Source organism: Piliocolobus tephrosceles, chromosome 13 (genome assembly GCF_002776525.5).
Source record: "Piliocolobus tephrosceles isolate RC106 chromosome 13, ASM277652v3, whole genome shotgun sequence".
Classification (NCBI taxonomy): Eukaryota; Metazoa; Chordata; class Mammalia; order Primates; family Cercopithecidae; genus Piliocolobus; species Piliocolobus tephrosceles.
The window spans coordinates 73,288,683-73,302,008 of NC_045446.1; the positions used below are offsets into that span (position 1 = coordinate 73,288,683).

Consider the following 13,326-nt stretch of genomic DNA (forward strand, 5'->3'; position numbering starts at 1 on the left):
TAGTCATCTGCTGTATGCTAGGATGAATTTAATAAAGTTCATCCTTCAAAGAGCTTTATTTTTAAAGTTTTAAAAATGTATGTATGTATGTATGTATTTATTTATTTTTTAAAGAGGGTGCTCACTGTGTAGCCCAGGCTGGTCTCAAACTCCTGAGCTCAAACAGTCCTCCCACCTCGGCCTCCCAAAGTACTGGGAGCCACCACACTTGACCTCAAAGAGCTTTATAGTATAGAAAGGCTACTGATTTTTTTTTTTTTTTTAGTTTAACAAAACCACATAATAATGCCAAACACCTCAGTTCCCTACAAATATTAATTCATTTAACCTCATAATCTTAGGATTGGTACTTAGGTAGGAACTATTATTACCCTTTGTACAGGCATGGGAAACTGAGGCATAGATAAGGAACTCGATTATGTCACACAACTAGAAAGTGGAATTTCTGGTTAAAATCCCAGGAGTCTGGTTCCACAGTTTATGCTCTTGGTTACTAGACTTGCCTACCCTCAGACATGTGAATAGCTAATTATGCATCCTAGGCATATACATAGCTAAGTTAATGGAAAGTAAAGGTTAAACTAGTGAGCTAAATGTTACTGTAATTGATTAACTATTGAAGTTGATCTATTCATTCATGTATTCAGACATTTAGTTTGAACAGACAGTAATTAGCCTACTATATATAAGGCAGTAGGATAAGTGTAGAGTATACAGTGTCTAAGGGTAGGGATTATGTGTATGTGGATGCAAATTGAATTTTTGCCAGTAAGAGGAATTTTTAGTGGTTCAGAACTTTTCTGTAGGTGTAGTGAGATGCATCACAGTGACATACAAATACATTAAAATATTGTTTTCTCTTTTTTGAGATAGGGTCTTCTTGCTCTGTTGTCCAGGCTGGAGTACAGTGGTGAGATCTTGGCTCACTGCAACCTCCGTCTCCTGGTTTCAAATGATTCTCGTGCCTCAGCCTCCCGAGTAGCTGTGAGCCACTGCACCTGGCCTAAAGTATTGTTTTCATAGTTCAGTTAAAGAATCAATTATGGTTGGGCGCAGTGGCTCACACCTGTAATCCCAAGCACTTTGGGAGGCCAAGGCAGGCAGATCACGAGGTCAGGAGATCGAGACCATCCTGGTTAACACGGTGAAACCCCGTCTCTATTAAAAATACAAAAAGAAATTAGCCAGGCATGGTGGCGGGCACCTGTAGTCCAGCTACACAGGAGGCTGAGGCAGGAGAATGGCGTGAACCCAGGAGGCGGAGCTTGCAGTGAGCCGAGCACTCTGCACTTCAGCCTGGGCGACAGAGCGAGACTCCATCTCAAAACAAACACACACACAAAGAATCACAATTATTAGAATAGCGCTTGGAAAAATATGGGACTGGAATGATTCCTCACCAATGAGGATTCCTCATCAAGCAAAACAAGATTGTTAGGCTTATCTAATTTATTCAAGTTATTGAAGCTTTAGTAACCATGACACCTTTTCAGTAATAGCCTGAGCTGCTTTGCAAGGGCAGTATACTTTTTAGCAAAGGTCATAGGAGCAGGTATACTCTGAGCCATCTGATTCAAATCCCTGTTTCAGTTCTTCTGTTATGTCAGGGAGCATTGAGGTCAGGAGTACTTCCACTTAGGCTTAGTGCTAAGAGGTGATAAACTATTTCATCTATATAAAACTACCTTTTCCAGTATACTTAGAAGATGAGGAAGACAGAATTAGAAAGGTGGAAAGTTGGAGATAGGGGTGATGCTGCATTGCATGGGAGAAGGGAGCAATAAAGGGTCATTGTTTTCAGTGTACTCCTCATTTGTTTTAGAATATATTCTCAAGTCCAGTGTGGCGATTCCTCAAGCATCTATAACTAGAAATACCATTTGACCCATCAATCCCATTACTGGGTATATACCCATAGGATTATAAATCATGCTACTATAAAGACACATGCACACATATGTTTATTGTGGCACTATTCACAATAGCAAAGACTTGGAACCAACCCAAATGTCCATCAGTGATAGACTGGATTAAGAAAATGTGGCACATATACACCATGGAATACTTCGCAGCCATAAAAAAGGATGAGTTCATGTCCCTTGCAGGGACATGGATGAAGCTGGAAACCATCATTCTAAGCAAACTATCACAAGGACAGAAAACCAAGCACTGCATGTTCTCACTTGCAGGCAGGAATTGAAAAATGAGAACACTTGGACACAGGGCAGGGAATATCACACACTGGGACCAGTCGGGGGGTGGCGAGCCGGGGGAGGGATAGCATTAGGAGAAATACCTAATGTAAATGACGAGTTGATGGGTGCAGCAAATCAAAATGGCACATGTATACCTATGTAACAAACCTGCACGTTGTGCACATGTACCCTGGAACTTAAAAATATAATAAAAAATGAAAAAAGGAAAAAATATATTCTCCAGTAGTGCTGACTTGTAGACCTAAATTAAAATGATAATCTTAGGGGCTTTTGAAATTAAACTAATTAATAAGGTTTTATCAGATTTACTGTTGGCAGGACATCTTGAAGAAAACTTTGAAAAATGCTTAGTATAATTTGCATCTTTAAGTTCTACATTCACTTTAAAGTTTTTTTTCTTTTTCTTTTTTTCTTTTCTTTTTTTTTTTTTTCCTGTTAGGAGCCCTCCCTAAGGCGTATCCTGATAATCATCTCAGTCAAGTGGATGTAAATGAATTGTTTTCAAAATTGCTAAAAACAGGAATTCTCAAATTGTCCCAACCCGATTCAGCTACAACACGTAAGTGTGATTTTATACTTAAATGTACACAAAGCTTCATTAAGTTTTTGGGATGTATGATGTAATATAATGATATAAGTTATGATAAAGGTCCTTATTATAATAATTGAATTCGTAGGTATACCTTTTAGTTTTGATTTTTGGTTTATAATGAAATTCTTTTAGATTTCCTAAGATTGAACTACCTTATAGTGGACATGTGTTTCAGTTAACTAATATATCTAATGTGCAGGCTTTTTACCAGTAATTTTATGTTACAGAGTTAATATCACATATCAAAATAAAAAATTGTATTAGGTTCCTTGGCCAGTAAACTTGAGATCAGAAGCACTGAATAGATTAGGTGGATTTCTCTATAAGAATACATGGAGAATGGTATTAAGAAATTTGTGTGTCTCTTCCTAATTGAAGAAGTAAGTGAAGTAGCTGCTCAGCCTCCCCCTGAAGAGGAGGAAGATCAAAATGAAGATCAAGATGTTCCAGATCTTACTAATTTTACAGTTGAAGAATTGAAACAGTATGTAATCACTTTTCTTTAAGATAAAGAGGCAGTGACTTTAATAACCCTATTACAGTGGACATTGTTACTATTAGTGCTTTTCCCTTTCCCTTTATCCCTTTTACTGTTTTAACATTGAGGAAGTCTTTTTTTTTTTTTTTAAATGTGGTAAAATATACATAACATAGTCTTTGGGAAGCCTTTTTTTAAATCTTCTTTTAAAATATGTCTGGTGTACAAGTACTTTGGCCAAAGGCCACCCCCAAAAGTCTCACTCCTGCCGCCCAGGTTGGCATTCAGTGGTGTGATCTTGACTCACTGCAACCTCTGCCTCCCAGGTTCAAGCGATTCTCCTGGGACTACAGTTGTGCGCCACCATACATGGCTAATTTTTGTATTTTTAGTAGAGACAGGGTTTCACCATGTTGGCCAGGCTAGTCTCAAACTCCTAACCTCTAAGTGATCCACCTGCCTTGGCCTCCCAAAGTGCTGGGGATTACAGGTGTGAGCCACCGCACCCGGCCCCTCAAAATTTTCATTTTTTAATTTGTGATACAGAAAACTTAGGGAGTTTAAATACTAGGTATTGATAATTCATGTATTCCTGTTCAGTTTCATTTTCTGTTTATCATCGTTTCTGTGTTGATATTCTTACATTTTTGAGGTTTAGAAATGAGATTTTCATAGTCTAGCATTTACAATTAAAATCTATGTTTCATTTTATAAGTAATGTTAATTGTGGAAAATTAGAACATACTATAAATAAAATCAAGAAAACATACAACTCTCACTTTATGGATAACAGCTGTTAACATTTGGTGCATATCTTTTCATAATTTTCAATTGTAAAAAATATTTAAAGCTTTTTCTAGTGAATGAATTCATTAATCCTGTGAGTACTTTATAAAAAATAAAACAGCGAATGAGTTTTTCATTCTTAGAATCATTTTTTTAATTTGAATTAGATACTATAATGTAAAATCATTTTTTTCAAAGTAATACTTGCACATAAAGGCTTTTAATAAAAGATGGCATTCCTTTCTCCTTCACCCAACACTGTACCCTAGAGGCAATCATTTTATTTGTTTATCTTTTCAAACTATTTTTTCTGGCATTTACCTCCTTTTTTCTGAGACGGAGTCTTGCTCTGTCACCCTCGCTGGAGTGCAGTGGCACTGTCTTGGCTCATTACAACCTCCACCTCCCAGGTTCAAGTGACTCTCCTGCCTCAGCCTCCTGAGTAGCTAAGATTATAGGCACCCATCACCACGCCCAGTTAATTTTTGTATTTTTAGTAGAGATGGGGTTTCACTATGTTGTTCAGGCTGTTCTCGAACTCCTGGGCTCAAGTGATCTTCCCCGCCTCGGCCTCCCAAAGTGCTGGGATTACAGGTTTGAGCCACCTATTTCTTATAATATACATAATTTTCTGTTTCTTGATTTATGACATCTGGACATAATCTCTTAACTTTCTAAAAGTGATTTAGGCCGGGTGCGGTGGCTTATGCCTGTAATCGCAGCACTTTGGGAGGCTGAGGCAGGTGGATCACCTGAGGTCAGGAGTTCAAGACCAGCTTGGCCAACATGGTAACATGGTGAAACCCTTTCTCTACTAGAAATACAAAAATTAGCTGGGTGTGGTAGTGGGCACCTGTAATCCCAGCTATTCAGGAGGCTGAGGCAGGGAGAATTGCTTGAACCCAGGAGGCGGAGGCTTCAGTGAGCTGAGATCAGGCCACTGCACTGCATCCTGGGTGATAGAGCGAGACTCCGTCTCCGAAAAAATGGGCAGGGGGTGGATTTAGCTAGCTCTTGTCCTGTCCTAACTCCCCTCCATGTAGTTACAAGACTGTTTTTTATTATTCAGTATTAATATTGTGACTAGATGTTTATTTGTTGCTATAACAAAGTACCAGTGTTCTTTGCTTTATTCTACTAATTTTTTTTTGAGATGGAGTGTCACTCTGTCGCCCAGGCCGGAGTACAGTGGCGTGATCTTGACTCACTGCATCCTCCGCCTCCCAATTCAAGTGATTCTCCTGCCTCAGCCTCCTGAGTAGCTGGGATTACAGGCGTGTGCCACCACACACAGCTAATTTTTGTATTTTTGGTAGGGACAGGGTTTCACCACGTTGGTCAGGTTGGTTTTGAACTCCTGACCTCGTGATCTTCCTGCCTTGGCCTCCCAAAGTACTGGAATTACAGGTGTGAGCCACTGTGACTATTTTTTTTTTCTTGGAGTTAATAACTGCTCTGTTTGTTCTCTTACTTTGTATCCTATATATACCTGTTTCTTCCCAAATAGGGAGCCCAGAATTTAAAAAACTTAATTATTTGCTGACCATGGCAAACTATTGTTTCCCAGTGGTCTTCTAAGTTTTCTCTTTAGTTATCCATACTATTATTATTTCTTCTGTACTTTTTTCACTGTTACACCAGAGTGGAGAAGTTGAATTATTCAGAATGCCAAAGATCTAGAGAGGTGAAATTTAACTGTACTGCATGTCCATCTTGACTCCAAACTAGAATAAGCTAACTATTGCCTTGTTAGTTAGCACAGGATCATTTCATTTTTAGCTAAAAGGAAATAAATAACTGGGTCAGGGCTATCAATAAGAAGACAGGCTCCATGTTGCAAAAGTCACCAAAGTTAAGGTAAAGAGGGTCAATCACATTGTTAGAGAATAATACTGATCTTTGGGTATTAACTGTTTCAGCCAGCTCTTGGTTTCACCATTGTTAAAATGTGGAAAACTGAAATATTTGTAATTGGCTTTTAAAAGCCATTAAGCCATATTATCAACACTAAAGATTATTTCTTTTTCAAAATAGACGTTATGACAGTGTTATAAATCGACTATACACTGGTATTCAGTGTTACTCTTGTGGAATGAGGTTTACAACATCACAGACAGATGTTTATGCGGATCATTTGGACTGGCATTATCGGCAAAATAGAACTGAAAAGGATGTTAGCAGAAAAGTCACTCATAGACGTTGGTACTACAGTTTAACAGTAAGTAACCCATGTGCCTCCATAGTATCTTTTAGGCTTAAATTATATCATTCTAAAAGTATATTAATTTTAGTAATTTTAATAATTATTAAAATTTAATGATTTTAATAATTTAATAATTCAATAATTAAAATTTAACAATTTTAATAATTGCTGGACTCCAACATGTAAATTTCCTGAATAAAATTTGACCTAGAATAGAAACAGATTTAAAAAAAAAATTTTTTTGAAGATTTTTTTTTTTTTTTTAAATTAAGATTAGAGTGTAGCATACAGGCTTGTTTTTTTTTTTTTTTTTTTTTTTTTTTTGAGACGGAGTCTCGCTCTATCGCCCAGGCTGGAGTGCAGTGGCCGGATCTCAGCTCACTGCAAGCTCTGCCTCCCGGGTTCCCGCCCAGGCTTGTTCTAGCTCTAAAATTCCAAGGCTCTGGCACTGTTTTTTGTAAAAAACAATGTACTTGAAACTTATCTTTTTTGAACTAGTAGTTGTAACTACAAAGTTACTGGAAAAGATCTTAATTATTGGTTGTTGTATGTTGTCATTAGTTATATGTCTCAAAGCATGATTTTAAATAATATTAGAGCATAATGTAGTACATAATGTACCCCTACCTTTAAATGGCATTATATTGAAGATGCACAGTAAAAATTTAGAAATAAATGGAATAATCTTTTGCAAATCAACTCCTTTTAAGGACTGGATAGAATTTGAGGAGATAGCTGATCTGGAAGAACGGGCAAAGAGCCAGTTTTTTGAAAAGGTGCATGAAGAAGTTGTGCTCAAAACTCAAGAGGCTGCTAAAGAAAAAGAGTTCCAAAGTGTACCTGCTGGACCAGCTGGAGCAGTTGAGGTAAGAGAAGAACGTTTACATTTTCTCCCAGTGGGAGTGTCCCTCACTTCCTTTAAGTAAATACTCATAAACATATCACTATATTTATATCCCTGTTTCAATGATTTTAAGACTTCTTGAAAGCTCTACTCTTCAGTTTTACTTTTATAATCTAGCTGTGAGTTTCATAACTACAGTGGCCACAAGAAGTGAAATGTTTACTCTTTTTGCTAGAAAGATTGACAGAATCCTGTAAATGTATTTTGAATCATAGTATATATTGGACATTATGCAAACGTTTGGAACACTCATAAATTGCTTACTCCACTTAACAAAATGTTTGTATATTTTTACTTAATGGGGTTAAATATGGCCTATTATGTAAATTTCATTTTATATGATTTATATTTTAGAGTTGTGAAATCTGTCAAGAACAATTTGAACAATACTGGGATGAAGAAGAGGAGGAATGGCATTTGAAAAATGCTATTAGAGTAGATGGAAAGGTAATTTTCATTTCTTTATAAGGAAGTGTTAAGATTAGTATTTTTTGTTGGGTTAACACATTACTTTGAAAGGGGTTCGTAATACTTTTTGTTTGATTTTTGGTCATAATAAAAAAGGTATTGGACTTTAGTAATAGAATGCTTGAATTAGAAGGGATCTTAGCAGTCACCCGGTTCTGTACTCACTTTACATAGGAGGTTGCACTATTAGTCAGTGACAGACCCAGGACTAGGTCTTCTGAATCTAGTCATTTTTCTGTTCACCCACACTATTTTGATTGTGGATTTATGTTTCATCATCAAACTGTACTGTGCTGAAAACAAAGCAAGTTAGGCTAGATACTTAAATACTAGGGCCAAGAGTTTTTCAGACTCTTTAAGCATAAGGATGGAAATTTGGTTTTATCCATTTTGGGTCCAAATAATTTTTGTCTTTTTCCTAAGACTATCTTCTGGTTTAAAGTTAAAAAGAAAAATCGTATCAGAATAGCCCACTAGAAATGAATATGCACATATTTACTTTTTTTCTTTTTGCTTCAGATTTATCATCCATCATGTTATGAAGATTATCAAAATGTAAGTTCTTTTTTGTTACTGTATTTGTTCTCATTTGCATTAATAAATTTTGCTTTTCAGTTTTTTTTTTTTGCATCAGCAATATTGTTACTTTAAACTTAATATATTGAACTGTTTTTGTTTTTTGATGTAGCATTTAGGTTGTTCAGTAAAAACTGGTGCCAGAGTGACAGAATTGACATATGAATATCATTTTCTGTGATACTCAAACAATTAAAATTTTGAAATTTATCATTCCTTGCATTTTATTCACTTGAATCATGGTATCTTTTACTAGTCCACTAGGCCCAAAGAAATGTGAGGAAAAGTGAAGATAAGGATCATGGTGGGGATAGGTTTCTAGAGCTATGGGTAGCATTTACTTTTTTTTTTTCTTCCATCTCTATTCAGCCACCTAAATAGGTATATTCTTTTTGTTGTTTTGTTTTGAGACAAAGTTTCGCTTTTATTGCCCAGGCTGGAGTGCAGTGGTGCTGCGATCTCGGCTCACTGCAACTTCCACCTCCTGGGTTCAAGCGATTCTTCTGCCCCTGCTTCCCAAGTAGCTGGGATTAGAAGAGTGCACCACCACACCTGGCTAATTGTGTACTTTTAGTAGAGACAGGGTTTCACCACATTGGTCAGGCTGGTCTTGAACTCCTGACCTCAAGTGATCCACCCCCATTCGCCTCCCAAAGTGCTGGGATTACAGGCATGAGCCATCGTGCCCGGCCAAAATAGGTATACTTTATTTAATGATCACATATGGAATCTAAAAATGATACCAGTTGTTGGCCTTAAAAAAATGGTCGGCTGGGCGTGGTGGCTTACGGCTGTAATTCCAGCACTTTGGGAGACCGAGGCGAGTGGATCACCTGAGGTCAGGAGTTCGAGACCAGCCTGGCCAACATGGTGAAACCCTGTCTCTACTAAAAATATAAAAATTAGCCAGGCGTGGTGGTGGGTGCCTATAGTCCCAGCTACTTGGGAGGCTGAGGCAGGAAAATTGTTTGAACCCAGGAGGTGGAGATTGCAGTGAGCTGAGTTCATGCCACTGTACTGCAGCCTGTGCGACAAGAGTGAGACTCTGTCTCAAAAAAAAAAAAAAAAAGTTCAAATGGTCATATTTGTAGGCTGTTTTTAAAACCAAATAATGGAACAAATAGGTTTTTAGAGATAATGGGTTGGAGGCATTTTGGAAGGTTTATTTAAGTTGTCAGAAGACTAGTGTTGAGGATCATGGTTTGTGGGGATTTAAAAAATCCTCAGACTATTTGAGATTAGGGTAATAACAAGTCCCAGGATATATGTATGAGTTTAACATCTATGTAGAGATTAAAATGTAGAAGCATGTCTAATCAACTTTTTTTGGCTGTATAACGTCCTCCAACTTAGCTGCTAACTGCTTAGCTCACTGCTGAGTACATATTGAATGTGCAATATATATTTTATTTTTGGTTGTCTTTATGGCACATTTTGTTGGGAGGCAGGTGTTTCATTTGCATTTGGTTGTGTGTTCTCTTGTCCATACAAGGGTCTTAAAAACTGTCATTCAATGTGAGAATTTTTAACTTTCATCAGTACTCATAGGGCCTTTCATTTTGTAGACATCTTCATTTGATTGTACACCATCTCCCAGCAAGACACCAGTTGAAAACCCCTTGAATATTATGTTGAACATTGTCAAAAACGAATTGCAGGAACCCTGTGAAAGTCCCAAAGTTAAGGAAGAACGAATTGATACACCACCAGCTTGTACAGAGGAAAGCATAGCAACACCCTCTGAAATTAAAACAGAAAATGACACAGTTGAGTCAGTTTAAATAAAATGAGAAAGGTATGTTTTTCTTTTTTAAAAAAGCTGCTGTTGGATCTAGAAGGTGAAGAATTTTTTTATGTATATATAGACATATCTATATAAATTGTCTAGCTGAGGCAGGGCCTTCAGCTATCATTTGGTTAATAAATACATTTTAGTATTTGCATTTCCTACTGCCTGCAGAGTTTCAGGTGCTTGTTGTGTGAAAGTTCTGTAGATGTGTGCAAATTTAACAAAATGAAATTGTATGTGTAAAAATGTATGATTTTTCACTGTGCAACTGTAAATTATAAATAAAAAATATTTTTGCTATTCATGGAGTGTAATATTTATGCACACCATCAAATAGTTTCTGTACTTTTTATTGGGTAAAAATGGAATTGAACAGCAACCTCAACATAAGATTTTTTTTCTAGTAGCCTCCCACTGATTAAAGCAGCAAAGTTTGAAGTTTCATCCTTCAAAAGGGGATTGTGAGAGAGCACCGTAGGGCTTTTCTCAAATAGAAAAGCCAGATTTTGAAAAAATTTTAAAGACAAAATAGGACATATTTGCAGACATATATATATATGAATATATATATATATACACATACACACACACCTCCAGCTATAGAGAACCATCCAGATGTTCACTTTTGAAAATACCTAATGAAGCAACTTTTATTCTTGAACTTGGACACTGATGCCATCAAACAATTAACAAATATATTTAAGTACTAAAGGTGATTTTTTTTTTGGAAGACATTTTTCAAATTGTCAAATGATTTAATGCAGATGAACATATTTCTATTTTAAGTAACGGGAATCTGTAAGAATGTTCGCTTGAGATATGGTTAACTTTTTTCTTTTGTTGGTTTTGACTTAGATGGACACCATGAGATGTTAATATTCATACATGTAATAAATAGAATGATGAAGAAACTTTGTTTGTATTTCTTTATTTCTTGAAAAGCTTTAGAATGTGACTTTTTTGTTGTCTTTCATCTGTTTTTTAAAACATGAACATGGTACTTGCTATGAGCCAGGCACTCTGAGACAGGTTAGTCTTTTCTGCCATTTATTGGACATAAGCATATAAAACACTGAGTTTTACTGAGCACATACTGTGTGGCAGGCACTAGCACTTTCTACATGTATTTTCTCTGGTATTCACATCCAGTAACTACGTGGTAGATGGTGTCCCCAGTTTACAGATGACATTAAGCCACTCACTTTAAAATTTTTATTAGACTTTGAACGTGGCTTTGTTTCATCTAATTCCATACAATTTCTGCAATTTCAAAAGATACCCCAAATAGTTAGGATAGAAATAAGCACACCAAACTACTGGAAGGTGGCTTAAGGAAGATACTACAAACGTGGTGATATTTGAGTCTTGGAGGATAACCAGGAGTAGAGTCCATACTGATGGAAAGGGTATCTTTGGAAAACGAACAGCAAATGTAAAGGCTTGAAATACTTTGTGCTTTCAAAAATTGACTTCTTATGGTTAAAACTCAGTAGTTTTGAATAGGATATTATGATGAACCATTATTTTTAATTTTTTTTTTAGTAGAAATGGGAGTCTCACTATGTAGTCCAGGCTGGTTTCGAATTCCTGGGCTCAAGTGATCCCACTGCCTTGGCCTCCCATAGTGCTGGGATTACAGGCGTGAGCCACATGCCCAGCCTTTATTTGTAAGTAGTGAAGAGCCTTCTTGGTCATGTTAAGGAATTTTTATTAAACTGATGACCAGAGCAGCAACTAGAAATTTTAAACAGAGGTGACATCCTATCTGCATTTAAGTTTTTGTTTTTTAAGAATCAAGTGAATACAATTTTAGAGACTGCTAAATGCAGAGAGGTCCAGTGGGAAAACTGGTAGCCATTGGATTTGAGTTGTAAACACAGGTGACAGCTGAACTTACGTATATGAACACTGCCATAGAACTGAGGTCTGTGAATCCAAAAATGCAGGCAAAACTTCCTGTTGTACATTTTTCTGGGGAAACCACCATGGCTTTTATCAACTGCTTACAGGTATGGAACATTCTAAAAGGAAGGTGACATGCAAACCTGAAAGTGTATAAACGGTATCCACATGGAGAAGAGGGTCGAGGATAGGGGAACAAAGACTGGTAGGTGGGAAGGTCAGAAAGCAAATGGGAAAACCAGCAACGGGAAAATTTTTTTTTTTTGAGAGTCTTGCTGTTGCTCAGGCTGATCAGTGCAGTGGCACAATCTTGGCTCACTGCAACCTCCGCCTCCCAGGTTCAAGTGATTGATTCTCCTGTCTCAGCCTTCCAAGTAGCTAGGATTACGGGTGCCCACCATCACGCCTGGCTGTTCTGCATTTTGAGTACAGGTGGGGTTTCACCATGTTGCCCAGGCTGGTCTTGAACTCCTGACCTTAAGTGATCTGCCCGCCTTGGCCTCCCAGAGTGCTGGGATTACAGGTGTGAGCGGGAAGAAAATTTCAATGGACAAGGTAGTCAACAAAATAAAGTCAAGAAAATATGTAAGATTGAGAAATACTCTAACTGTTGACCTAAGAACAGCTGAGTAGGGGTGCCAACACCTGGTGCAATGGGTAGTGTGGATGAGAGGTAACAAAATATTAAAAGCTATTTTTTTCAATGAAGTTTACCTCCAGAGATTAAATTGTAGTTAGACAAATAGGAAAGACATTAGCATGTTAAGAGGAGCTCAGTGGAGAAATGGGTTGAAGATGGAGATGACCAGTATACCAGTCTCAAGGTTGTAATGAAATAGCATCAACAATAGCACAGGAGGGGCTGGGCAGTGAGTGGCTCATGCCTGTAATTCCAGCACTTTGGGAGGATGAAGTGGGTAGATTGCTTGAGTATACTTCAAGACTAGCCTGGGCAACATGGTGAAACTCTGTCTCTACCAAATATATGAAAAACCAGAGGGACGCTGCAAAAAAAAAAAGAAAGCACAGGAAGGATTAGCTTTGGAATGGAGGTGAGCCAGTGTTCTCCAAGATGGCCATTAGTATTTACAGTTGGGATTGAGTTCAATGCTTATTTTCTCTTTGAGGTAGGAGGCCAGAGGTAAGGCAGTGATCCAGTTCTGCCCCATATTTGGCTGTGCATTAGAATTACTTATAGTGAATTTAAAACAAATTTTAATATTAAATTTAGAGATGGGGCCTTACCATGTTGCCCAAGCTAGCCTCGAACTCCTGGGATCAAGCCAGTCTCCCACCTCAGCCTCCTAAGTAACTAGATTACATGTGCACACCACTACACCTGGCTTAGAATTAGTGAATATTAAGAGATTCCTAATCTCTGGAGAGTCTCATTGAGTTGATTCTCATCCGAG

At 37.4% G+C, this 13,326-nt stretch overlaps 1 protein-coding gene across 4 annotated transcripts in view; it reads left to right on the plus strand.

Annotated features, from left to right (window-relative positions):
- The window catches only part of PCF11 (PCF11 cleavage and polyadenylation factor subunit), a 28,395-nt gene extending 17,472 nt beyond the window's left edge, over positions 1–10,923 (plus strand). For 2 of the 4 annotated variants that reach the window (XM_023209293.1, XM_023209295.1), the window contains exons 10-16: positions 2,656–2,775; positions 3,187–3,292; positions 6,107–6,290; positions 6,986–7,141; positions 7,534–7,626; positions 8,167–8,202; positions 9,789–10,923. In XM_023209293.1, the coding sequence (XP_023065061.1) occupies positions 2,656–2,775; positions 3,187–3,292; positions 6,107–6,290; positions 6,986–7,141; positions 7,534–7,626; positions 8,167–8,202; positions 9,789–10,004 (911 nt within the window). In that variant the 3' untranslated portion in view covers positions 10,005–10,923. The remainder of the gene's footprint in view (positions 1–2,655; positions 2,776–3,186; positions 3,293–6,106; positions 6,291–6,985; positions 7,142–7,533; positions 7,627–8,166; positions 8,203–9,788) is intronic. The other 2 variants (XM_023209294.1, XM_023209296.1) reach the window with 1 other exon arrangement.
- The last annotated feature ends 2,403 nt before the right edge of the window (positions 10,924–13,326 follow it).